The sequence below is a fragment of the Spermophilus citellus genome (genome assembly GCF_964194105.1).
Source record: "Spermophilus citellus genome assembly, chromosome: 7".
In the NCBI taxonomy this organism is placed as follows: domain Eukaryota; kingdom Metazoa; phylum Chordata; class Mammalia; order Rodentia; family Sciuridae; genus Spermophilus; species Spermophilus citellus.
In genome coordinates this window covers 103,976,916-104,000,998 of record NC_138188.1, presented here as the reverse complement: position 1 = coordinate 104,000,998, position 24,083 = coordinate 103,976,916, and the positions used below count along the sequence as shown (strand labels likewise).

The following is a 24,083-nucleotide window of genomic DNA, read 5'->3' as shown; positions in this document are numbered from 1 at the left end:
AGTTTAAGATTACAATTGTACTGGTTATTTATTTACTTGTTATGGACCTTCTATCATCCCTCAAATCAAATACATATGTACCCTATATAAATATATATACATTTTTCTTCAACCTGGTAAGAAGGAGAAAAAAATCCTTAGAAATAAAAAGGTTCACAATTCTCATTAAATTCAGAGGGAGCATTTAAATGGCCAAGGCTACTTCTCCAAGAGAAAATGGTCTGTAAGCCCACATACCGCAGGCAGCAGTACTCTCCCCTGGCTACATATCAAAATTATGTGGGAGAGATTCTGATTTAATTGGTCTGAGAGGAAACCTGGGAATCAACATTTTTTTTAAAGTCCTTCAGGTGACTGTAATCACAGAGATCCACTAGGCCAGAGTGGAGAGCCACTAAGCCAGAACAATATCACTTTCTACCTGAGTAAGATGAACGAAGATGGCACAGAAGAGTGAGAAAGTCCTCAGCCTTTAAAGTGGAGCCAGCAAGGGGAAGAAGATACTTTTCCCTCTAATCTTCCCTTACTTGTCCCCTGGCTCTTGGCCCTTCATTTCTAAGCTCTGTTGGAAGACCCAGAACCCTGGGCTCATCAGGGAGAGGTAGGGAATGATTATGGACACACCTCGGCCTCTCCCACAACTTCTGGACCACAGGTGACAGCATGATGGGTTTTTATTATGAAGCTGCAAGCAAAGGTCTTCATAGTCAGTGGTCAAAAAGAAGAAAAATAAAGCTGTCCTCTTTTCAGCAATAGCAGCAAAGAGTGATCTCCCTCTATCCCAGACAGGAAGAGAAAGTTGTTAGCTGGTTCCCAGGGGAGAGCTGGGGGCCAGGGGCAGCAGCCACTGTGCTGGAGGGGAAGTGAAAGAGGCTCTGGCCCAGTCCATCAGGAGCCACTGCATGCCATACTAGGGTATTTTTACTAGGCTGGAGAAAAGCAGTCAAAAGGGGAAACTAGACTGGGCTGGGGATGTGGTTCAGTGGTAGAGCACTTAGGTAGCACGTGCAAGGTGCTGGGTTTGATCCTTGGAACTGTTAAAAAAAAGGGGGGGGGGGCTATTGTCCCTTCACACGAGGCCTATAAGCTACTGGAGATGATCAGAGTAGGGACTAAAACTGGCATCTCTGTGGATGCCTGCAGAAATTGTATACATGATATGGATGTGTGTGTGTGCATGCACCACTAATGGAAGGAGTTTCTGTGCTTCATCAGTTTCACAAAGATTAAGGGTGACAACTGGCCCTGAGTAGCATCCATTCTAAGCTGAACACCTATTTGTCACCCATATACCCTGTTCTGTCAGATCTGTCCAATTGCAAGTAGCAGGGCGGGGCCTTGACAAGTTACAGGAGTGACTGACATTCATCTTTGTGCTCAGCCAGTCTTCCTGGAGTTCCCACTCAGGGGTGTAGCTTCCTCACATCGAGATGACCTGTGCACAGCTAATTGTCACCAGCTTCAATCCCCACTCCAGTGTGGCGCTTTCCTTCCCATGCAAGCACAGCGGCTGTCTATTTCCTCATCTCTCTGTTCTTCCCGTCTGCCTTTGTGATCCCAAACTTGAATCCATTTTTCTCTGCCTTTAACCAGGTCTCTTGCCCTGCCCTTGACCTCCAAAGTTCAATGACAGTGATGTCAGTCTTAAAGGTCCTCTGCAGCTTCCTAGGTTTTGGTTATCACCCTCATTGTCACCACAACATTCTGAGATGCTCCTCTTCTCTGGTGGGGAGAGGGGCAGTGCTTAGCTCAGCTTTTCCTCCTGGGGAGCAGAGTTTTGGGGAAGTCCATGAGGAGGCTACATTACTTTAGAGAAAATAACTAGAACTGACTTTCTTGATGCTACACAATAGCCAAAAATAAAACTATCCAACTAGTGTTAACTGTGGGGTAGAGGAAATACTAATTACTCTCATTTATATAAACTGCTTTTATGCATGCTTAATTTCCATCTAGCACAATAATGTGGATCATTAAGTGGGTCAGTTGCCTTTCTTTTCAAAGATGAACTGTGTTCAGGTATGTTCAGTTTTGAAAGTTCGCTGATCCTGTGGCAGAGCTGTCTGCTTTCAATTTAGGGGGAAAAAAATCATTAGAAGAGAATGTTGGCTTAGACGTAGAAGGCAGGGAGGGGAAAGGCGCCTAACAGGTCAGGACCCTTTGCATCCCTCTTGATTAACTGTGTGACCTTACCTCTCCAGGCTTCCTTTCCTCCCCACCATGGTGGGAAGCACTGGGTACTGACTTTGACTACCCCCCACCTCCCCGCCATTAAGCAGTAGCTTGCTTGCTTGCTTTCCTTTCCTTTTTTTTTCCTAAATGAAACATGCAGAAGCAGAAAATGTTTCCCAAAATATAAAGCAGGTGAAAGAAAAAAAAAGAAAGCCACGTAAGAGTATCTCCGAGGTATCTGCACAAAACACTGGGGTTCAGGGTCATCTGATGATCAATGACTTTGTAAGAAGTGGCCAGGCTGGCAAGGCCCCTTATGAACTCTTACAGCTTTGGAGGAAGGGTCGGAATAACACCCATATGATGGAAGGTGCTCCTAGCATAGCTGGAAGTTAACCTGAGGCCACTGCAAAAACAGGTGGAGGGAAACACTTCATTCTAAACTTCTGACCATAGTGGTTAAGATGCATGCTTGGCATTCCCTCACACTCAAAAAAAGCTCAATCCAAGTGATTGCTATTTCAAATTGACCTTTCCAAATTGTTGGTGAGAATTAAATGAATTGACTCAGTTATGCCTCAATTTCAAAAGAGGCAGTTTTGAAACCTGTGGTTCCCTGAGCTCTAAAATACTAAGCCATTTGTCCTAATGACACAGCAGACTCTGAACTCTGGAATACCACAGGAATATCACACCACTGCAAATTACTAGGGGTGCTGAGTCTTCAAAAAAAGGGGAAGTGAAACAAAAGCTCGGCTCTGTTTTTGAGATGCATATTTGATATGGACAAATTGAATAGTTTCTGAGATTATTTTCCTGGAGGCATTTATTCTGCACAGCTACACAGCCCTTAAGTTTTTCCTTTGTTATATCTATCTATGTATAAACACATCTCCTCTATAGTGGGCTATAATCTCTCTCACTGAAGCTTCCAAAGACAAGGCCTTTTTGTCATGGGTAAGTGCAGGGCCAGTCAACCTGACAAAAGGAGTCATTTAATGCTTAATTTCCCCAACTTTCCTATGATTAAAAAAAAAAAAAGGTCTAACTTCAAATGCTGTAATTGTATTACATCTAGATCGTTTTCTTTCTCCATCCCCCAACAAATGTTTACATTGTCTCTAGTGGCAGGGACGTTCTCCCCCACCCCACACACTTTTTATCAAGCCAACCTTGAAAAATGAAACACTCTCCTTTTCTCTGGCTTACCCTATTTTAAAATTGAGGCCCTTTGACCTTTTCAACAACACACTTCTTGCCTGACACACCAAATGCTAATTTGAAAGCCAGAGGAGGTAAAGGGTCTGGGTAGCTGGGCAAAGGATGCGGGGAGGTTCTATATATTTGGCATCAGCTCAGAAATTCAGAAAATGTTTGTGCAACCACTCCCCCAGCCAGGATCCCAACCCCCACCCTCATCACAGGGCCTTCTAGCACATTAATAAAAAAGGACGTGAGAGGATGAAATCGGAGAGCCCAGGAGGACAGTTAAGGGGGTCACGATTGTGCACCCAGGGAAGCCCACTGTTCGCTGGCACATGTCTACGCCTCATCCCTCCTTTCTGCATCCAAAGTTTAGGATCAGGACCTCTTCGGCTCCCACCCCCACCCCCAGAGGTGGCCAGTTAAACTTTGAAGCAGCGCCGCCCATGAACGGCTGGGGCTGGTATGAGACAAATTGACACTGCTTCTGCACGTCGAGGTGGCAGCGCTGTGCACCTTAAGAATCATGTATGTTCTTATTTTAAAAGGAAAAAAAAAAAGTTCAGCGAACGCACAAGCCTGGAACACATTAACTTGTAAACTGAATCGAACACACCTAAAGAGAATCCATCCCCCTCTCAAACAAAAAGAAGGGGTGGGGGGGGGGGAAGGCGAAGGCACTTTACCATCTTGTCCTGAGCTTTCCAGATACTCCGTCAGGTCACAGCCAAATGCACTGGCGGCCCCCTTTCGTTTCAGCTTCTGCTTGGCACCCTTGTTCTTCATGAGTTAGTCCCAAAGAGGCTGCCCCTCCGTCTCTCCCTCTCTCTGCTAGGCACCGCGCGGACGATAGTCTCCGGGGTTAGATCACTGGCTGCAGCGCGGCGCCGGGGGTCCGCATGGGCGAACCGAAGGACGTGGGCCGCGGGCGCTGGGCATGGACCCCGAGGGGTTGCGAGCCCGGTGCCGGCGCGCGCTGGCCGGGGCGCGGCGGGGAGCGCGGCCGAGCCAGCAGAGCCTGAAATCCACCCCGCGCGCCTCCAGGGCCGCGGTGCCGGAGGCCGTGCAGAGCTGGCAGCTGCGGGCCGGCTCGCTTGGGAGTGTCACTTCCTCACTTGGAGTCGCAGGGACTTTCACAGGCGCCGGCGATGTCTTCGGCTGCTTCTCCTCGGCTTCAGAGGGAAGGCGAGCTCTCCTCTTCGCCTTCCTAAGTGTCCAGGAGAGATCGCGAGCGCGGTGAAGGCGGCTTTGGCGAGGGGCGAGGAGACCGCCCCGGAGCTGCTGTGTGTCTCTGCCCTGGGCCCGCTGTCTTGCCTTCAGACGGCTTCGGTAAAGCGAAAAACAAGCATCCTGTCTCCCTCGCCCGCCCTCACGCCTTCCTTTTTTTCCTGTCTTACAAATCCTAGGATCATCCAGCTCAGGAAACGCTGGAAGGAAGTTAGCTAGGGAGGGGGGCGGAGGGTGGAAATTTTTGGCAGCTCCGTGCTCGTGTGTGTATGGAGCTGGAGGAAGTAGGTGGGTGGGTTGAGGAGTACCGGTTGGGGGAGAGAATGCGCTCTCCTGCGGGCCGTTCTGCGACTTTAGAGATAGCTCTGGGCGGCCCAGAGGAAATCACCGCTCTCCCTAGGAGGACCCGCAGCCGGGCCGCCGCTTCCTGCCCCTCCAACACAGCTCTTTGAAGAGGACAGGAGGAGGTGCCCTGGCCTTCTCCAAGGAGAGTGCGGGATGGGGCTCTCAGAAAGTTCTGCTTTAGTGTACTCCTCACCGTCATCCTATCTCTGACACTTTCTATTTCGGTGCCTGCCTTTCTCCGCCTCAAACACCTAAAGAGCAATGACAGAAACAAAGACCAGGACTCCAGCAGAGAGACCTACCTACCTGACAGCCAGCTGGTCTGCGCTGGCCACTTCCATCCCTCCCGGTACCCCAAGCCTAGTTGACTCCCCAATCCACCCTGAAGTAAGGATACCCTTGGGCTAGAGTAGCTTCAGCTTTGTTACCACTGCCCCAGAAATCTGATTTCTGGTTACAGATTCACACACATACACACCCCACATGTGCAGGAGCAAATTTATTGCAAAGTGTGCTAAACGGAAGTGCTTTTTGGGGAAAGAATCTGGGATTTAGGGGGCCTCTGAGATTTTAGCAAATTGTAGAGAGAGCATTCTCCCAGATTGTTTCATAATTTGTCCCAAGTTGTTTTAGGAGGACATGTTTTTCCTTCTCCAGTTGGACTTGAAATTCCTTGACTTCTGTGTACTCAGCACACAGTAAGCACTCAAATTCTTGTGATTTAACTATTTGAGGATTAGATTAAACTTCCTGTATAAATACAAATCCATATATAGGCTTGAAGGGTAGATACAATCTCACAGCTCAGATTGCTGGCAAAAGCTTTATGTATAGTATTTTAGTTACTGAATCCCTTTACAGTCACTTATATATCACCATGACAGTTTGTGAACTTTAACCCCTGACCTTTTCTCTATGTCAGCTCACAACCTGATAGTTACCTACCAAATCTGGCTTACAGAAGTGTTTGTCTTGGTGCATCCCATGTTTAAATTTAAAAAAAATTAATTGTCAACACTGAAGAGTTAAGAGATTTTTGCATAAGTGATCTGGATTTTTGCCTTCTCTTCCAAAAATGGAAGATATGGTTACACCACAAGTGCATTTCTATATGGCAAGGATTGGTGATGCCAGGTTGTTACAACTCCCTTTGGGCTACCCTCTTTAGAGAGATGAGCCTTCCAGTTTTGCAGCCTCTGCTGCCTGTCTTCCCCTCTTTACACCTGCCTGGCCTCTGCAGTCACTTGAGTTTGTGCCCCTCTGTATGGTCTCTTCTTCCTTCCATTTTTTCTGTCTCAGTGATACCAGCATCATCCCAGTGATCATGGTGAGACATCTCCACGTAACCATTGACTCATTGCTTTCCTTCTGCCCCACCACCAAACTCGTCCTGCCTAGGCCCATGAGTCCTTCAAGATGCCTCTCTGCTGAGGTTCTTCTTTTCCAGGCCTACTCAGTGATGATCATTCACTCCTCAGTTACTAGAATAATTCCTAGTGGGTTTTGCTAAGCACTTCTTCTGTCCGCTGTATTGAAGGCCTGACACATCCTCCTGGAGCACTGCTATTATATGACTGCTCACTGAAATCCTTCCTTTTTCTTTCCTATTGCCAAGGCAGCAATGTTTAAGCAATTGGTGAGCTGCTTGGAGAATATCCAGTAGGGCATTTGATATAATGGCTTGTTCCTCCTTTTATTTATAGAGAATCATTTTGTAATGAGACTATAATTATCACTATTAACATTTGTTTAGGAGTTTACTTTAGCATGTATTACTTCATCTGACCCACAATGGATTTCATTACTTTGTCAGCAAGGGAGAGAGGCAGAATGGCACTTTTTTCCTGGGTCTAGACCCCCAGGGCACAAATTATGGATAAATTGTTAAGGCCTGTGAATTTCATTTTAAATCTTTAAAAATATTCTTTTACCTTTTCATTTTGAAATAATTTTAGTTTATAATTCTTTTTTTTTTCAAAAAATCGTCAAAGAATTCCCATCTACCCTTCACCCAGCTTCCTCAAATATTAATCTTACATAAGAAGTACAGTTACCAAAATTAGGAGGTTTACACTGAGAGAATAATACTAACAAATCAACAGATGCTATGAAATGTGAACCAACTTTTGATTCCATAAAGTTTTTATTAAATATGGCCTTTCTCATAGCAAAGTCAATTTGCTAAATATGGGAATAATGACTTATAACTAATTATCAAAACACTTCACAGTGTAACTTTAGCTATTTATAAGGTTCCCTTAACCACCACTGAATCTAGCAGATGTAGTTTGTGGGGAAATAGGGCTACCTGTGTGAACTAATAATGCTAGTTACCAACCTTATCAGCCGTCAGATTCTTCCATGCTTTATTTAGAATTTCCCCAAAGGACTCCATCATCATAGGCTTTTTTAACTTGGAACACTCCCAGAGATCTTTTGGTCCCTGCTTCACAATAAGTTGGTTCAAGTTGTTAAGGGTTCAGGGTGGAGATAACATTGAGTCCCTGGCAAGGTGTTCATTGTGCCTATTCTGATTGAACAAATTTTATTAGAAATGTGCACTGGTGGGTTTTTTTTTTAAATCTCTGTTTGTTAACCCTTGATCATTATGATGTGATGAATTCACAGCCTATTAATTCAGATAATAAAATTACACAGTGACAACCTCACTTAGGGATCTGGAAAATGTGCTCCTTCCCATTTGTTCCCGTCCCCTCTCAATGTTGAGCATGACCTGTGACAGATGCCAAATTTGAATTTCACCTTTCTCCTAGAAACCTTTTTTCTACTTTTCATTCTCTTTCCTTCTTCCTCTTATTTTTTGCTTTTCTCATTTCTCTTTTTCCTTTCTTACTCTAAGGAGATTCTTCTATGGGACTGTGGAAAAAATTCAGATTTGGGTTCCAAAAGGTTTTTCCACCAGGCTGCAGATTTCCTAGGGCTCAAGGTTATATGGAGATAGCATAAGAATGTTAACTTAAGGAAAAATAAGCTATTTGGTGATACTGTAAATTATGCCCTCAGCGATTGTCATGGTGCAGACTTGCTAGGAAAGCACTTTTCTCACCGGGAGAAACCACCGAAGAATTCTGTGGTTGCTTACAATCCCTCTTATTTCTACCTGTTGAGGACAGATGCCTATTGAAGTGTACCATCTGCTCCCTTCATCACCCAGAATGCTAGCTAGCAATCACCTTCGCTATAAATAAATAGATATAGAAGACACAAAGCAGGTATTGGGACGTTTTATTATCACTCATAATCTTAACTTTTCTTTTACCCTGTTTGCCCATAAAAATAGACTTGACTATGGACAATTTTAGCATTCTCCCCCATCTCCTAGTAATTTGTTTAAATGTTCATATATGATTCCTTGGCCATGGGCTGCCATGAGTGTGTTCTGAATATCAAGTTCTAGGATGCTGGAGTGTTACCTCATTTTCTTGCTGAATACATTTCTTCCCCCACTTCCTCTCCATTCCTACCTCCACAGCTGCCCCTGTTTTAAAGGTGTTTGTGTGGTATCTACTTTGATGTGGTGTGCCAGTGGTGTGTCTTTCAGACAGGCCTTGAGCCTGACCTCAGCCCAGCTATCAATACCCTGAGGTTCTGAAGCCAGTAGAGGATGAGGGTAACTAAAACAAAAAGGCTTCCAGAAAGTTTTGTACACCAGACTCCGTTGTTGCGTTTCCCTATATGTGTGTTTCTAATCCAGGTTATACTGCAAATTTTTGCTTCTAAATGTCCAAATGACGTTGAACACTTTTCCTTAGACAGTATGGGGGATGTGGAGCTCCACATTACCAATCCCTAATCAGATGTCAGAGAGATTGTAAGTCCAAGTGGAGGAGAGGCCAACTTGATGGAAGAGAAGGATGGGAACTGTAGTCAGTCTCCCACCCTGACCAACTGACTGACTTCCCATTGCTCCACCATCTCCGTGACTATGAAAGCCAGCATTGCTTCTAAACGAGCTTCCAAGGGCAGAGCAGTGCTGTGATAAGAATGGAGGAGAGGGGACTTTAAATGGCCACTCCCAGCCTGAATGTTGAAGAACAGACCAAGTCATTATTGCAATATCTATTCATCTCTCTCTCCCTGCTCTCTCCCTCACATTGTGTATTTCAGTTCATTTCAGTTCCTGGAAGCTGCAAAACTGCGTTAGTCAGGGGAAAAAAAAAAAACTGGAGGCACTGCTTCACTCCCTGAGAACATAAATTAGTTACTTTACCACCAGTCTGTCATTTGGGGGTAACAGGGGTGGAGGGTAAGAGCATACTTAGAAAGGAAAGACTTGGTTACAAATGAAGTCTTACTTTCTATAACAAACATCAACTGATTGATCTGCCATCTCCTAATTTAAAAGCTCAGACTTTTATTTGAAAGACTAGATGTCAAAGAGATTGTAAATCCAAGTCACCTCCAGCTTTATAAGTTTGGGAGCTGGTAAGAGTAAAAACTATCTTTTGGAGAAAGATAAAACATAGTTCTCTACACATCAGGGACCATATCAGACCTTCAGAAGGAAATGTCCTTTCATGGTATAAAATACAGGGCCAAGTAGAAATTGAGAGGGTAGGACTAGAGATGAAATGAGACATCTGAACATAGTATTTGAAATTGAGAAATAAAAATTTCCCCACCAATATTTTAACTATACTCTAGTTTTTGTGTGTGTCCAATACTGTATTGTTCAAAACAACAACAACAAAAACAAACAAACACCATAAAGACATTTGATCCATTTGCACAGTTGTGGCATTAAATGAGACTTTATTGTTTCAGAAATGATGAACACACCAGGCTGCACAAGACCCCCTTGTCCCACTCCACCATGGGCTCTGGACACTGCCAAACAGCAGCAGGATCCTTCCTTCCTCGAGTCACATGGCCAGAGGGAGAAACGTGTGTCCTGGGTTAGATTACTATTATACCCACATTTGAATCTCCACAGGGTCTAGCCTTTAGCTCTAAGTCTGAATTTGGCTTGAGGCCTCTATTTTTGTGGCCCAGAAGGAAAGATGTAGGGGCTGATCTCCTCGGCAGCAGCCCCAAGCAATTTGGCAGGGTCTGTTCTGAGGACCTAGCAATAGGTTCTGAGGTCCTTGTCAGCAGCTGGATTTGAGACAAACCCTCCCACCCCCATGTATCTTGAAGTTCCCAAACTGGATAGAGCCTTTGGGTAAAAGAATCCTTCATTCCTTGTAGAACACGGGAACCCCCAGGGTAGAAAATGACTTATTTCAATAATCTTGGGCCTCACTCCACCTCTGTTTCCCTTTTTATTCTGTTCTGCTCCGATTTGGGCACATTGCCCTTTTTCTAGCTTGGGGAAAGACAGGCATGGAAAGACCAGAGCTGGGTTCGGAGCTCCATCTGTCTCCCTCCAGGGTCTCTGAAAGCTGTAGCAACCGATGTTCTTAGGTGGGTGGGGATCTGTCCCCGCCCCGTTCATTGTGTTCCATAGTTTCCTGTACACTGCCTGTAACCCTTTACCAATCTGCCAGGCGCCTTTTAACACAAAAGGGAGGAGATCGGGGAGGGAGTGCTGAGGAAAAACATCCCTATAAATAGCTCTCTTGAGCAAAATTGTTTTCCCAATACACAGTTGTTGTTAGGCTTGATGCCCCTTAATCTGCCTCAGCATGCTCCTCCCCTTACATTCTTGTCTTCCCCTGCATACCTGGTTTTCCTATTCAGTCCTTTCGGTGACACTCAGGTGCTATAGAGGTACTTGTTGTAAGTTTGTGCATCCCCACCTGCTCCTCCCGGCTCTACGCACGTGGGCTGTGGGCTCAGACTGCCCTGGGTTCCACCTCTGGATCAGCCTATTATTTGCTCCATGACCTTGGTCAGGCAAATTACTTAACCTCTCTGAACTTCAGTTTCACCACCATCTGGGTAGGGGTGATAATATCTACCTCATAACATTGCTGTGAGGATTAAATAAGCTAATGAAAATGCTCAGTACTTGGCCTACACCTAGGTAAGTGCTGGATACGTAAACAAGAGTGATTTTTATTACTTTCTCACAGAGCAAACCTTCTGTTTCTTCCTGTCTTTATCCAACTTTCTGGTCTCTTTTCCCCATCCTGGTTCCTTGTCCCACATAAAACACATTTACAGGACTGTAAGTTTATTTAATTTTCTTTTATTTATTTATAACTTGCCCAGTTCCAACATGGCTTGAGATGATTTGTTTTAACATTTAAGTGCTTGGAATCTGGAGAGAGGGTAAGACTGCCTCTTCTTAATCAGTTTCCTGACATGAAAGGTACATTTCTTTCTGTGTTTCTTTGGGAACTAGTTTTAATCGTGGCTCACACTCTGCTTACATCTCTGCAATCCCAGGATCTGCTTTCATTCCTACCTTGGACACATAGTATACAGAAATTAATATGGGGATAAGAGTTATAACAGGTTACAGATAAAAGTTACCATTAATATTTGAATTCATCCCTAAAATTATGAACATTTGTTAGTGGGATAATGTAGTTTTATTTTTCATTATACTTCTGGGATGTATATTTACAAGGTTGAGGGGTTTGGGAATAGTGGGGAAGGGGTCCTAGTTTGTAATAAAAAATCACACTTGAAAAATCCCACATATATTTTAGGGAACATTCTATTTTCTGCAATACTCAATGCATAAATATTTAATTCTTCATATTGATTCTAAAAGAAGCTCATTAAATACATAAAAAAAGCTGATTTATGTGTATGCCTTTTCAAACTAAGGTGTGTGCATATGTGTGTATGTGTGTGTGTGTAGTGTATATACATGTATAGTATGTCTATATCTATGTTGTTTGTCTATGTTCACATTTATATCCATATGTTGCACATTAATTTGATTTGGGAGGGTCTCCCTGATTTCATGGAACTTGATAAGTTATAGTAGCCACAGGTTTTAGTTCTAATTCTATGTATTCAGCAGAACTTCTTCAATTGGTATCTACCGTGGGATGGTTTAAAACATTCTAGAAATCAGGAGCAAGCTTGTGTTAAGTTTGGATGTGAGACATCCATCAAAAGCTCACATGTGAGACAATGCAAGAAGGTTCAGAGGGGAAATGATTGGGTTGTAAGAGCCTTAACCCAATCAGTGAATTAATCAGCTGATGGGATTAGTTGAGTGGTAACTGAAGGCAGCTGGGGTGTGGCTGGAGGAGGTGGGGCATTGGGGCTTGGCTTTGGGGTATATATATATATATATTTGTATCTGGGAAGTGGACATCTTTCTCTCAGCTTTTTGATCATCATTTGAGTTACTTCCCTCCTCCACATTCTTCCACCTGATTTTCAGCCTCACCTTGAACCACAAGGAATGGAGCCAACTGTCAATGGACTGAAACCATGAAACCATGAGCCTCTACTAAACTTTTCCTCCTCTATGATTGCTCTGGTTGGATCCTTTAGCCACATTAAGTTGACCAAAACACCTGTATTTACTCTTAAAATGATTTCCCACATTTCCCAGACAGTTTTAGTGCAAACATTCTGCTCCATCTTCAAAACATATGCCAAAGAATAGCCACCCCTCATTTTTTCTTTAGAAAAAATGGCCAATGTTATGGGTTGGATTGTGTTGCCCAAAAATTCATATGCTGTAGACCTAACCTCTATGTGTTAGTCAAAAAGAAAAGAAATGCTAATACATGCTAATATATGATGGCACAGAATAAGCATTCCAATTCCAAAAGAGAGAAATAGGAGCAAAGAAAGAAGGGATGAAACAAAAGCAAGACTGATACCCAGCCAGGCAAACATTAGGTCCCATAACTCCATGCCCAGCCTCTAGGGCACATGGTGATGAGATGTGAGCTCCAAAGGGCTTGTGCAGCCCTACCCCATGGCCTAGCCAGTTGCAGTCCACATGACTTCTCTCTCATGTAGGCTTCTTAACCATGCAGCTTCTGAATCAGCAGCTTTCCTCAGCAGATGGTCCATGTTATTGACATCTCTTAATGGGGGTGGGGGTGTTAGTCCTCCATTCCAGCTTTGGCTTCACCTTTACAGCCTTATGCAGCACCCTCTTAGGGGCTGCATGCAAGGATTCTGACCCTGCCACACTTTTCCTATATTCTCAGGCCTGTGAATTTTCAGTGGAGGCCTCCAACACAGCCCAACTTCAGCATCCTTCATTCCTACAGAACTGGCACCATGGTATGATGCCAAGGTCTGCCACCTGCTCAAGCAGTAGCCAGACTCCATTGGAACACAGATGTAGCAACCTCTGAGTGCTGGAGTGGCTGAGCACTGTGAATTGAATCCTTGGGGAAATAACTTCCCAGACACCCCTGTGTGATCAGGGTACCCACATAGTCTCAGAAATGAGTTTTCACTTTTACACCGTTGAGCCTGCCACAGGTGTGGTCTTGCCAATTCCTGAGATACCCTGCCATTCATTGTCTTGTACAAAGTGTTTAACTTCTGTAGTGGAGGTAATCTCTTCAGCAAACATGCTTTCCTTGGTCCCAATTTCACATGTGCTTATTCTCTGGTGGAACTGCAAGTTTCCCCAAATCTTTCCTTTCCACTCTTTGTTCCTGATTATCACAGTAAAACTAGCGAGAAGCTGCTAAAGGCTGCCATGCCAATTCTTGAACACTGTGCTGCCTTGAAATCTCCTTTGCCAAATTAATTAGTACATCACCTTTAAATTCAGCCTCAGAAAATGTAAACAAGTTTTTTGCCAGAATGTAACATGAATGGCCTGTAGACCAATATCCAATAGAGTGTTCCCTTCTGAAACCTCATGAGCACAGCCTTTACTGTCTACATTCCTCTCAGCACTCTGGTTATCTGAACTCCCACCAGAATTGCTCATTAAGCTCTACTTACAGCATTCTAAGTTTTCTCCAGCCTGCCTCTTCTAACTTTTCTAGATTCCTCCTGCAAACTAGTCCCAAAAGTTTCAGAATCCTGTAATCAGGTTAGTCACAGCAATGACCTCACTCCTGGTATCAATTTCTGTGTTAGTAAGCTTTGCTTTACTGTGACCAAACTATCAGCAAGAACAATTTAGAGGAGGAAAAGTTTACTTTAGGCTCACAGTTTCAGAGGTTCAATCCATAGTCTGCTGACTCCATTGCTCTGGGCCTGAGGTGAGGCAGAACAGTATGGATGAAAGGCATGGTTGAGGAAAGTTACTCAGCTCATGACAAATGGGAAGCAGAGAGGAAATACAAGGAACCAGGGACAAAATGTATAATCCTGAAGGCATACCTCCAGTAATCCACTTCCTCCAGTTACCACGTGCCTACAGTTACCACCCAGTAATCCATTCAAATTATTCATCCATCAAATGTATCAATCCATTGATTAGATGGCTTGATAATCATTAATGATAATCTAATTATTTTGCCTCCTACATCAACACAGGAGCTTTTAGGGAATGCCTCATATCCAAACCACAACACCCTAATTCCTCAGAAAGTAGCCTTATTTGGGAACTAGAATGGTTGTGATGTAATTAGTTAAGATGCTGTCAAACCAGAATAGAAAAGGCCTCAAATATAATATGAATAGGCTTCTAATGTCATCTAAAGTGGAGTATTATGTACACAGACACTTATACATGGAGAATATCATGTAAAGAGGAGGCAATTGGAGTGATTCTTCTACATGGTAAGAGCCACCAAAGATTACCAGCAGCCCTCAGAATCTTGGGAAGAGGCATGGAACACATTTTTCTCACAGCCCCCCCTGTGGACACCTTGACTTTGAACTTCAAAAATCTAGAACTGTGAGACAATAATTTGTCATTGTTTAAACCATCCAGTTTGTGGTGTTTTGTTATGGCAGCCCTACCAAGTTAGTACAACCAACATAATTAAGGAAAAGAACCACCCCTGGTCCTGCACTGGAACCTGCTTTTTTAATGATCAAATTGGAAACAGCTTAAGTTTTCTCAGAAGTCTCTTGGTATCTCCTTCCCCAAGGAAATACTTATATCTCCAGCTGGTATGGATGTTAAACAATTTTGTACACAAAAAAATGCTCATTTTAGCATGGAGTTCCAATGGAGGTCAAGGAGTATTGCTACATAAACAGCCAGGGACTCACCTAATTGTAGAGAATGGTAAGATGTGGGAGGTCAAGGATTTCTTCCCATAGACAGTAGCTCCCCACCCTTATCCACAGGAGATATATTTCAAGCCCCCCAGTTGTTGCCTGAAATTGTGGAAAGTATCAAACCTTATATAAACCATGTTTTTTTCCTATGCACACATACCTATGATAAAGTTTAATATATAAATTAAGAATAATAACAGATTAACAATAGAAAATAGACCAACTATATAACATTACACAAAATTACTTAAACTTACAAATTGTTTATTTCTGGGATTTCCCACTTAATATTTTAATACTGTAATTGACCATAGGTAACTGGATAAGTGAGGACTACTGTACTTTACCTTTTGAAGGACATCAAAACCTTTTTTGGGGGGTCACCAGAGAAAGAAAGTTCTGTGAAGCCACTGTAAGCCCCGAAGCCTCCCTGAATAGGCCTCTCTGGCTCTGGCCCCTATTCCTCCATCTCCTCCTACGAGAAAATAGAATTGTTGTGATGTAATTACTTAGGATGCAGTCAAACCAGAAATTTGGTTAGTTATCTCCCTTATCTTCCTTAAATATCCCAAGGCCTGAACACTGAGACTTTTGAGTCTATGAAGTCTATTTACACGGAATTTTTTTTCGTTGACTTGGCCAGTCAATCAATAAATTTACAGAGCATCCTCTGTGTGTCAGGCTGACAGAGGTTTGGTGCCTTGGGTTTGGTGCCTTGGGGAAACAAAGTTGGAAAGACACCATCCATGTCCTCATGGAGCACTCGCTCCAGTGGCAAGAAAGCCAAGCACATCGTGAGATAAGGAGCATGGTGCATGTGTTCGAGTTAGAGTATCCTGTTGCTGGAAGAGTCAGGGAGGGCCTCTCAGAGGATGTGATCCTCATGGAGACTTCAGTGGATCTGCTCCTACAGATCTAGGGGAGAAGGTTTTCCTCTAGAGACCCAGAGGAATGTGAGACTGGGACTTGCTCAGGGGGAAAAAAACGCAAGTTAGTGTGGCTGGGTGTGGGAGAGAGTGGTATCATATCTAGCTGGTGCTGAGAGAGGAGCCAAATACATGTGTGCTAGAGAGTGAAGTGCTTGATGGGTCTTGTAGTGGGGAGCCACAGAGAATTTTCAGCATCTCAGTATCAGCTAAATCTGTCAGTGATGTTGGTGGCAGGAAGGAAGGTAGGAAGCTTCAGGGAAGAACACAACATTCTTCCTTGGCTCCTTCCCTCTCACCTTGCTGAGAAGTAGAAAACATCCTGGTTGGATGCCCAACTTCTAGAGTGACTTGGAGTCAGATCCTGGCCTTGTCACTCATTTTAGTCCTATGATTAGTTTTGAATCCAAGACATGAAATCAGATAATATAGTAAGGGAATTTAACTTATCTGCATAAACTGCTGTTTTACATGAAAAATACATCATGGCAGAGTCTAGATATGGAGCTATAAGTGTAGCTTCTATTCCTATAAGTTGTTTGTAAGACCATCATCATAAAGTTAATTTGCATACTCCCTGAACTGTATACCTTGGCCTTTCAGGAATTTGGTTTGCATTATTGAAGTGTCCCAGGCTTCCAGAAGAGGGATCTCATTGACATTTGAGATGTAGGTTTGCCATCTAGTGGGCATTTTTTAATGTGCATGCATTACAAATACATATATGAAAGGGAGGGGAATCTGTTGAAAACAGAAGGGAGACCATTAGAGCAGGGAAAAGGGAGAGGGAAATGAGAGGTGAAGAGGGAAGGGGGAAATACTGGGGGAAGATATAGGCCAAGATAGGTTGTTACATTGTGTGCATGAACAAATATGTAACAATGAATCCTATCATTATGTATAATTGAAATGCACTAATAAAATATGGAAAAAAAAACAAATACACATAGGTACTACACATACCTTCCCCCACAGTTTTTATCAATTATTCTTAATCATTCTCCTTCATCATAACACTTCCCTCTTGGTAAAAGCATCTTAGTTTATACGTGTCAGGTGTATAAGAATGTTTTATGTTATGTGTGTTTGCACATACAGTAGAGAATAATAATATCACATGGCAGCCTTTTCAAATTTTATGTACTCTTCCACGTGTACCTTTCTTGCTTTATTTAAGAATTATTGATAGAGAAATTATTGATAGGTTCATTGATATATCATCACAGTACAGGCACAATGCCTGTTCCGTAGTAGAAACTCAGTCAACATTCATTTCCTTCCTCTTTTCTCCACATCCTCTCTCATAAAAACTGCGTTCAAAATGACAATTTCAATGTGCATGTGGTGTGTGAAGCATCACACCATATGTGTGAGCTTTGTTAGCTCAGTGAATGAGAAGACGAATAAAATCCAGTGCCTATCTTTAAGATGCTTAGAGTAGAAAACTTCTGGTTTTGCAACTAGATTCCAGCAGATAATGTCTTACCTATTTGGGAAAGAATTTCTTAAAATTCAAATTTGGCTTCTCTTTAGAAATACTATTATATTGATGCTAAATTTCCCAGAGTAAGAAGAAGGATCTTTGTAGTAAGGGATGGAATGGGCACCAGGAGCAGTTTGATTTATATATAATGGGGCAAAAAGTGAAGAGAGTGAAGAAAATAGGCAGGGCGGGGGATAGGGGGTGGCGGGGGAAAGTAGAGGAGTAGAGACTGTGTGGGATATGTTTTGTAAAATTTTGGAGAAAAGGAGGAAAGATATTTGGGCCCAGCTACCATATGGTGTGAGATATTGAAAGAGGGTCAGAGAAAGAAGGTTTGAAGAGGTTTTGTTTTGTATTATGAATGGAATCCTCTTTTGATGTTTTCATGACATTGCAGAGAAGATTTAAATTGCCTTTTTGTTATTTTTGGATGTGGGTTAGTATTTCTTTGGAAAATAGCACCATGCAGAGACAGGCTGTGAAGTGGTTTAGCTTTATCTGGAAAACATAAATGTTCAGACCATAAAACTTTAAAAATATACACATTATAGTTTCCTCATGTGTCTCAAACCTAAAATTAAACAAAACTAAAATGATAAAATTAAAAAAGGAATATTTATTTTAAAAGTAATATATGTGTTTGGCTTAAAATTTTTTAAAGTACAAAATAGCATTAAATGGAAAAAGAAAAAAGGTAGATTCCTGCTTCAGACTCTTTGTTTTTAATTCTTTTGATGGTTAGCACTAAAATTTTAGTTCCTATGCTTACACCACTGTTTCTTGGATTTATGTATTTAGTGTCTACTAACTCCATGCTATGAATGATGAGAAATATAGCTCATTTACACTACTTCTCCAGTTCCTTCCCCCTTTATGTGTTTGGTAAATTATATTTTTTCTCTACTTTCCTTTTGGTTATAATTATAAATTTAAATGCTATGCTTAAACTTTGAATTCCTGCTCTATCAATGCAGAGAGTGTCGTAGTCAACTTTCTGTTGCTATAATACAATACCTGAGTCTGGGTATAAAAAGAAGAGATTTATTTGGCTTTTAGTTCTGGAAGCTGAGAAGTCCAAGATGGGGTAGATGCATTCAGTGAGGGCCCCATGCTGCTTCAAATCCTGGCAGAAAAAAGAAAAGGCAAGGGAGTTCCTAAGAAAGAAGTAAAACGGGGGAGATTCAGCCTCCCTTTCTAACAATCCACTCTCTCGGTAACTACTTCAGTCGCATGAGAATTAATCCAGTCCTGTGAGAACTCACTCAGAAAGGCATCAATCCATTCATGAGGACTCTGTCTCCCATGACCCAAACTCCTCCCATAAGGCTACACCTTCCAACACTGCTGCACTGGGGACCAAGCCACAGTGTGAGATTTGGCAGGGACACACTATACTCAAGCTGTAACAGATAGTCACCCTTGATTCCCTACAAGGCAGTATGAGAAAACAGCACACCCAAACTACTCTTCACCTTTTCCAGCCTGCTGACTTCCACCCCAGTCTCCTAATCAACCCACCAATTTCTCTTGTTTCTATATTTATGTTAGGGTTTATGACATTTGCATTTTTTCCTGTATGTATAATTAGTTTTGTGCATTTTATCTGTTGATTGATTTGACAATTAAAATATTATTTGCTACAGAATAGAGGGTGTTTGGCTCAGAAGATAGGATACCAATTCAATATCCTTAAATACAATATATGCTCTGATACACGCTATATATGTTCTATAATGCTCCTATACAAAGGAGCACGAAAGAAGCAAATGCATTTAACAAAATCCAGTATCTATTCCTGCTAAAAATTCTCAGCAAAACTAAGAATGTGAAAGAATTTCTTCAATCTGATAAAAAGCATCTATGAAAAATCTCCAACTAACCTCATGCTCATGATGAAAATCTGAATGCTTTCCCACTAAGACAAGAACAAGACAAGGATGCCTTTTGTCACTGCTTCTATCCAATATCCAATATTGTACATAGATGCAAATTTTCTAAATGCAATTTTAACAAATTAAAAGGGAAATTACATTATGACCAAGCAGGATTCATTCCAAAAATGAGAGTTTTAACATTTAAAAATTAATCAGCGTAATGCATCATAATGTCAAACTAAAAAAAAATATATTTTTTAAAAGGATAAAAGGAATCCAGATTGAGAAGAAAAAACTGTCTTTATTAGTTTATTGTCTCTGTAGAAATTCCAATGAAATAAAGATAAAAAGCTATCAAAATAAGTGAGTTTGGCAACATTATGAGGCACAAGATCATTATATAAAAATGAATTGAATTTCTACATACTAATAATAAACAATTTGGAATTTAAATTTTAAAATGCCACTTATAATAACATGAATCCCATTAGGGAGACAGATAAACCAATAGTAGAATGAGCAAAATATAAGAAGGAATAATGATAGACAAGGAAATGCAAAGACATCTTTATTTTATGAAAATGCATTCATCATTTTCACTGCTACTAAATGAAATTCAAATGACAATTCAAAATACGCTGAGTCAGTGACACAGATTTTTAAAAATTGTATGAACAAGATAATAATCCCCAAGGGCTGACCCCCAGTGACATGCTTCCTCCAGCCACACCCTGCCTGTCAACAGTTACCACGCAGTAATTCATACAAATTTATTAATACATCAAATGGGTAGGTCCACTGATCAGGTTACAACTTTCATAATCTGATCATTTCATCTTTGGACATTCATGTATTGTCTATCAAATGAGTTTATTGGGAGACCTCACATCCAATCTGTAATATTGACTATAATCATGGATTCGTCCATTTCTTTTCACAGTTCTAACAATTTTTACTTCATATATATTGAGGCTTTCCTGTTATTAGGTTCATAAATGTTTGAATTATTTTCTATTTTTTTAAGAGAGAGTGAGAGAGAGAATTTTAATATTTATTTATTTATTTTTTAGTTTTCAGTGGACACAACATCTTTGTTTGTATGTGGTGCTGAGGATCGAACCCGGGCCGCACACATGCTAGGCGAGTGCCGCTTGAGCCACATCCCCAGGCCCGAATTATTTTCTCTTAATATATGATCCCTTCTTTTATTATTATAAAATGACCTTCTTTATACCTTTATCTTTACTCTGAAATTTATTTTGTCGATTTTGAAGTCGCTAATCTAGTTTCTTTTGTTGTCGTTGTTTTTGTTTGTTTTTTGGGGACCAGGGATTGAACTCAGAGGCACTCAACCACTGAGCCACATCCTCAGCCCTATTTTGTATTTTATTTAAAGACAGTGTTTCTCTGAGTTGCTTAGTACCTCACTTTTGCTGAGGCTGGCTTTGAACTTGCCATCCTCTTGCCTCAGCTCCTGAGCTATGTTTGTTTGTTTTTGATGCTAGGGATTGAACTCAGGGCCTTGCAGATGCTAAACATGTACCCTACCATTTAGTTTCATCCTCTAGTGTTAACATGATATATATTTTCCCATTCTTTTACTTTAATCTTATTTGATATATAATCTTAATATTTGAAGTGTAATTTTGTAAAAAGAATATAGTGGTGTTTTGCTTTTTTTTAAAACTCCAATATAATATTCTCTACCTTTTAATTGGGGAGCTTATATCCTTTTAGATTAATGTAATTAGTGATATGGTTAGGTTTGAGTACATCATCTTGCTATTTGTCCCACCTATTATTTGTTCTCTGTTATTTTATCCTGGGAACTCTGTCTTGGTCTTTTGGAATCTAGGATCTGTCTCCTCAATCCAGGGAGCCTTTGAGCCTCTGCCTCAGTTTTCTCTTTCTCTGCTGCAGTTTGGAAACTCCCTCAAGGTAGTAAGCTGGAAAATTGTACTTACCTTGTTTGCTTCCTGTCTCTCCAAGATCACCACCATCCTTTGTTACCTGATATCAAATGTCTTGTAAACTGATCTACGTGTGTGTGAGAGAGAGATATGTGGTGTGTGTTTAAAGATGCCTTAGTGTGGTATGTGTGGTATGGTAAGTGTGGTTTCTGTTACTTAATCATAACCAGTAGGGGATGTCCATTTACTGTTTTTTCCAACTTTTGAGATTTGGTCTTTTTTCTCCTTTTCAATTTTTTTGTTTTGAAAAATTTCATTCCTTAGAAAAGTTGCAAAAATTACTCAATGAACAAACTATACATTTTAGCTCCACCAATTGTTAACATTTTCCTACATTTGTCCTTTCTATTTCTTTCATATTAATTAAACCATTAAGACACTTCATCATTAAATAACTGCTAAGAAAAAGACATTCTCTCATGCAACCACAATACAATGATCAAATTTAAGACATTTAATGTGGCTAGACTATTATTATCTAATATGTGATGTGTTTTGATTACCTATTGCAGTATATCAAATGACTGCCATACTTAGAGTCTTAAAATAATTTATTATTCTTGAATCTCTTGATTCTGTGGTCAGGATTCAGGTATGGCAGAGCAGGGAGGCTCTTCTCTACTCCATGATATCTGGAACTTCTGCTAGAATGACTCTTAGTGAGCAGTTATTGAAATAGTAGGGAAGTGGCTGGGCATCTCCTTTTCTTTTTCACCTAGGTTCTCCACATGGCTAACATGGACTTTCTACTATATGGTAGTCTTAGAGTAGTCAGATGTTTACCTGGTGGTTCAGGGTTGCAAGCATGAACGCTTCTAGAGGTCACTGATAACACAAACTTGCATCACACATGTTCTGAGGATATAACAGCATTTTTATCATAGTTAAATACATAACTAGAATTTAATTGTGAGAATAAGACAAGTCCAAATGGAACATTCTATGAAACAATCAGCCAGTAGTCTTAAAAAACATCAGTGTCATGAAAGCCAAGAAAAGATGACAAACTGTTTCCGATTAAAGGAGACTACTTGTATGTTAGAGTTGTCATAACAGAATACCAAAACGATTTAAACATTTTCTGACAATTCTGGAGGCTGGAAGTATAAGTTGAAGGTGTCCAACAGCTTTGGTTTCTTCTAAGGCAACCTTGGCTTGTAGGCAGCCACCTTCTTGCTGTGCCCTCATATGGTCTTCCTCTGCCAGTGTTGTCTGTGTCCTAATCTTCTCTTCTTATAAAGTCACCAGTCATATTGGAATAGGTCCCACATTGATGACTCTATTATTTCTTACCTCTTTCAATGTCTTGTCTCCAAATATAGACACATCTGAGGTACTAGGGGTTATGACTTTGACCTATGAACTGGGGGTGAGAGGGTACACTTCCACCCATGACAGAGACTTCTTTATGTGTGCTGTTGGATTGAGAAAAAGATTCTGTAAAGATATTATGGAGAAAATCAGAAACAAATACCTGTAGCGTAGATTCAGAACAACATCAAATACTTTGACATTCTTCTCCCTGAGCTATAGGAGTATGTTTCCCTCTCCTTAAATCTGGCCTAGCCTGTGGCTGCTGGGACAAATGGTATAGTGGAAGGGAACTGTACCAGTTCTGAGTCCAGTCTTTTTTTTTTTTTTTTTGGTTAATGGGAACAGGACCCAGGAGTGCTTTACCACTGAGTTACATCTTGGGTCCTTTTTATTTTTCATTTTGAGACAGGGTCTTGCTGGGCTGCCGAGGCTTGCCTTGAACTTGTGATCTTCCTACCTCAGTCACCCCAGTGGCTGGGATTACAAGCGTGTACCACCTCTCTGCCCCCCCTCCCCGAGGAGCAATGATTTCTGCCTCCTGTTGCACCATACTCCTTCAGTGTTGCCTGATTTGTCGATCGTTCTTTGCTCAAATAAACTATGTTACATCCAGTTTGTCAAAAGTTTTTCTTCTCACTTTCCTTGGGGGATCTAAATCAGTTGGGTATGAATTCTGCTGTCAGTCATGTATGGCTTTGGGGGCTTATTAGTTAAAAATTTTTTTTTTTTGGCTTGATTCTCTGAGAATGCGCCCTCTAGAGGGGGTTTTTATTGCTTTTGCCCAGAATTTAGGGATTTGGGCTTAGGTTCTCCAGAGGTCTTGCAGTAGTCTCTTAATACAAATCCAGGTCAAGTGCTACCATTGACAGGAGACCTCAGTATAGTCCCAGGGCTCTCGCTTAAGTCCAATGACCGCAGCACTAATTCTTTCCAGTTTTCTTTTGGGGTGGGGTGGATAGGAAGGATGCCCTGGAGAATCTAGCTGGCTTTTCTGTCTGCTTAAGCAGAACCCACTATAATGTTTCACTCAAATCTTTAGTATAAACATAATTCTGTTTTGGTTTTCTGTAACGAAAGAAATTAGGATTTTAAAACATTTATTCATTTAATATTAATATTCCTACAAAATGATAAAAGCCCGGAACTTCAGTACATTCGCAGTTGACAAGGCCGAAACCAGTCAGGGTGATAGAAGGCAAGTTTATTAATCTCGAAAGGTCAGTTTCCTACTCTGTAAAGGGGGAAGGTTCCAATCCCCTTCCTTGGGCTTTGTGAACATCTGCGGAAATGCAATTTGGGGAGCCCAGCTCTTACTCCACTATGACACAAGTTCTACGATCACCCAGGGGCGAGATGGATATTTCCCTCCCCTTGCTCTCTCCAGCGCCCGGGTGGCGTTCGCGTGGCCGCGGGTGGAGCGCCAGACGCGCGAAACACTGGGCAGACCTTCCCCCAAGGCCGAGCGGGCGGGAGGCGGAGCGCGCACTCGGGA

At 41.6% G+C, this 24,083-nt stretch overlaps 1 protein-coding gene across 1 annotated transcript in view; it reads right to left on the bottom strand.

Moving 5' to 3' along the window:
• The window catches only part of ARHGAP31 (Rho GTPase activating protein 31), a 106,562-nt gene extending 101,584 nt beyond the window's left edge, over positions 1-4,978 (bottom strand). The window contains exon 1 of the mRNA XM_081302336.1: positions 4,062-4,978. Coding sequence (XP_081158462.1) covers positions 4,062-4,161 — 100 coding nt within the window. The 5' untranslated portion in view covers positions 4,162-4,978. The remainder of the gene's footprint in view (positions 1-4,061) is intronic.
• Positions 4,979-24,083: the final 19,105 nt, after the last annotated feature.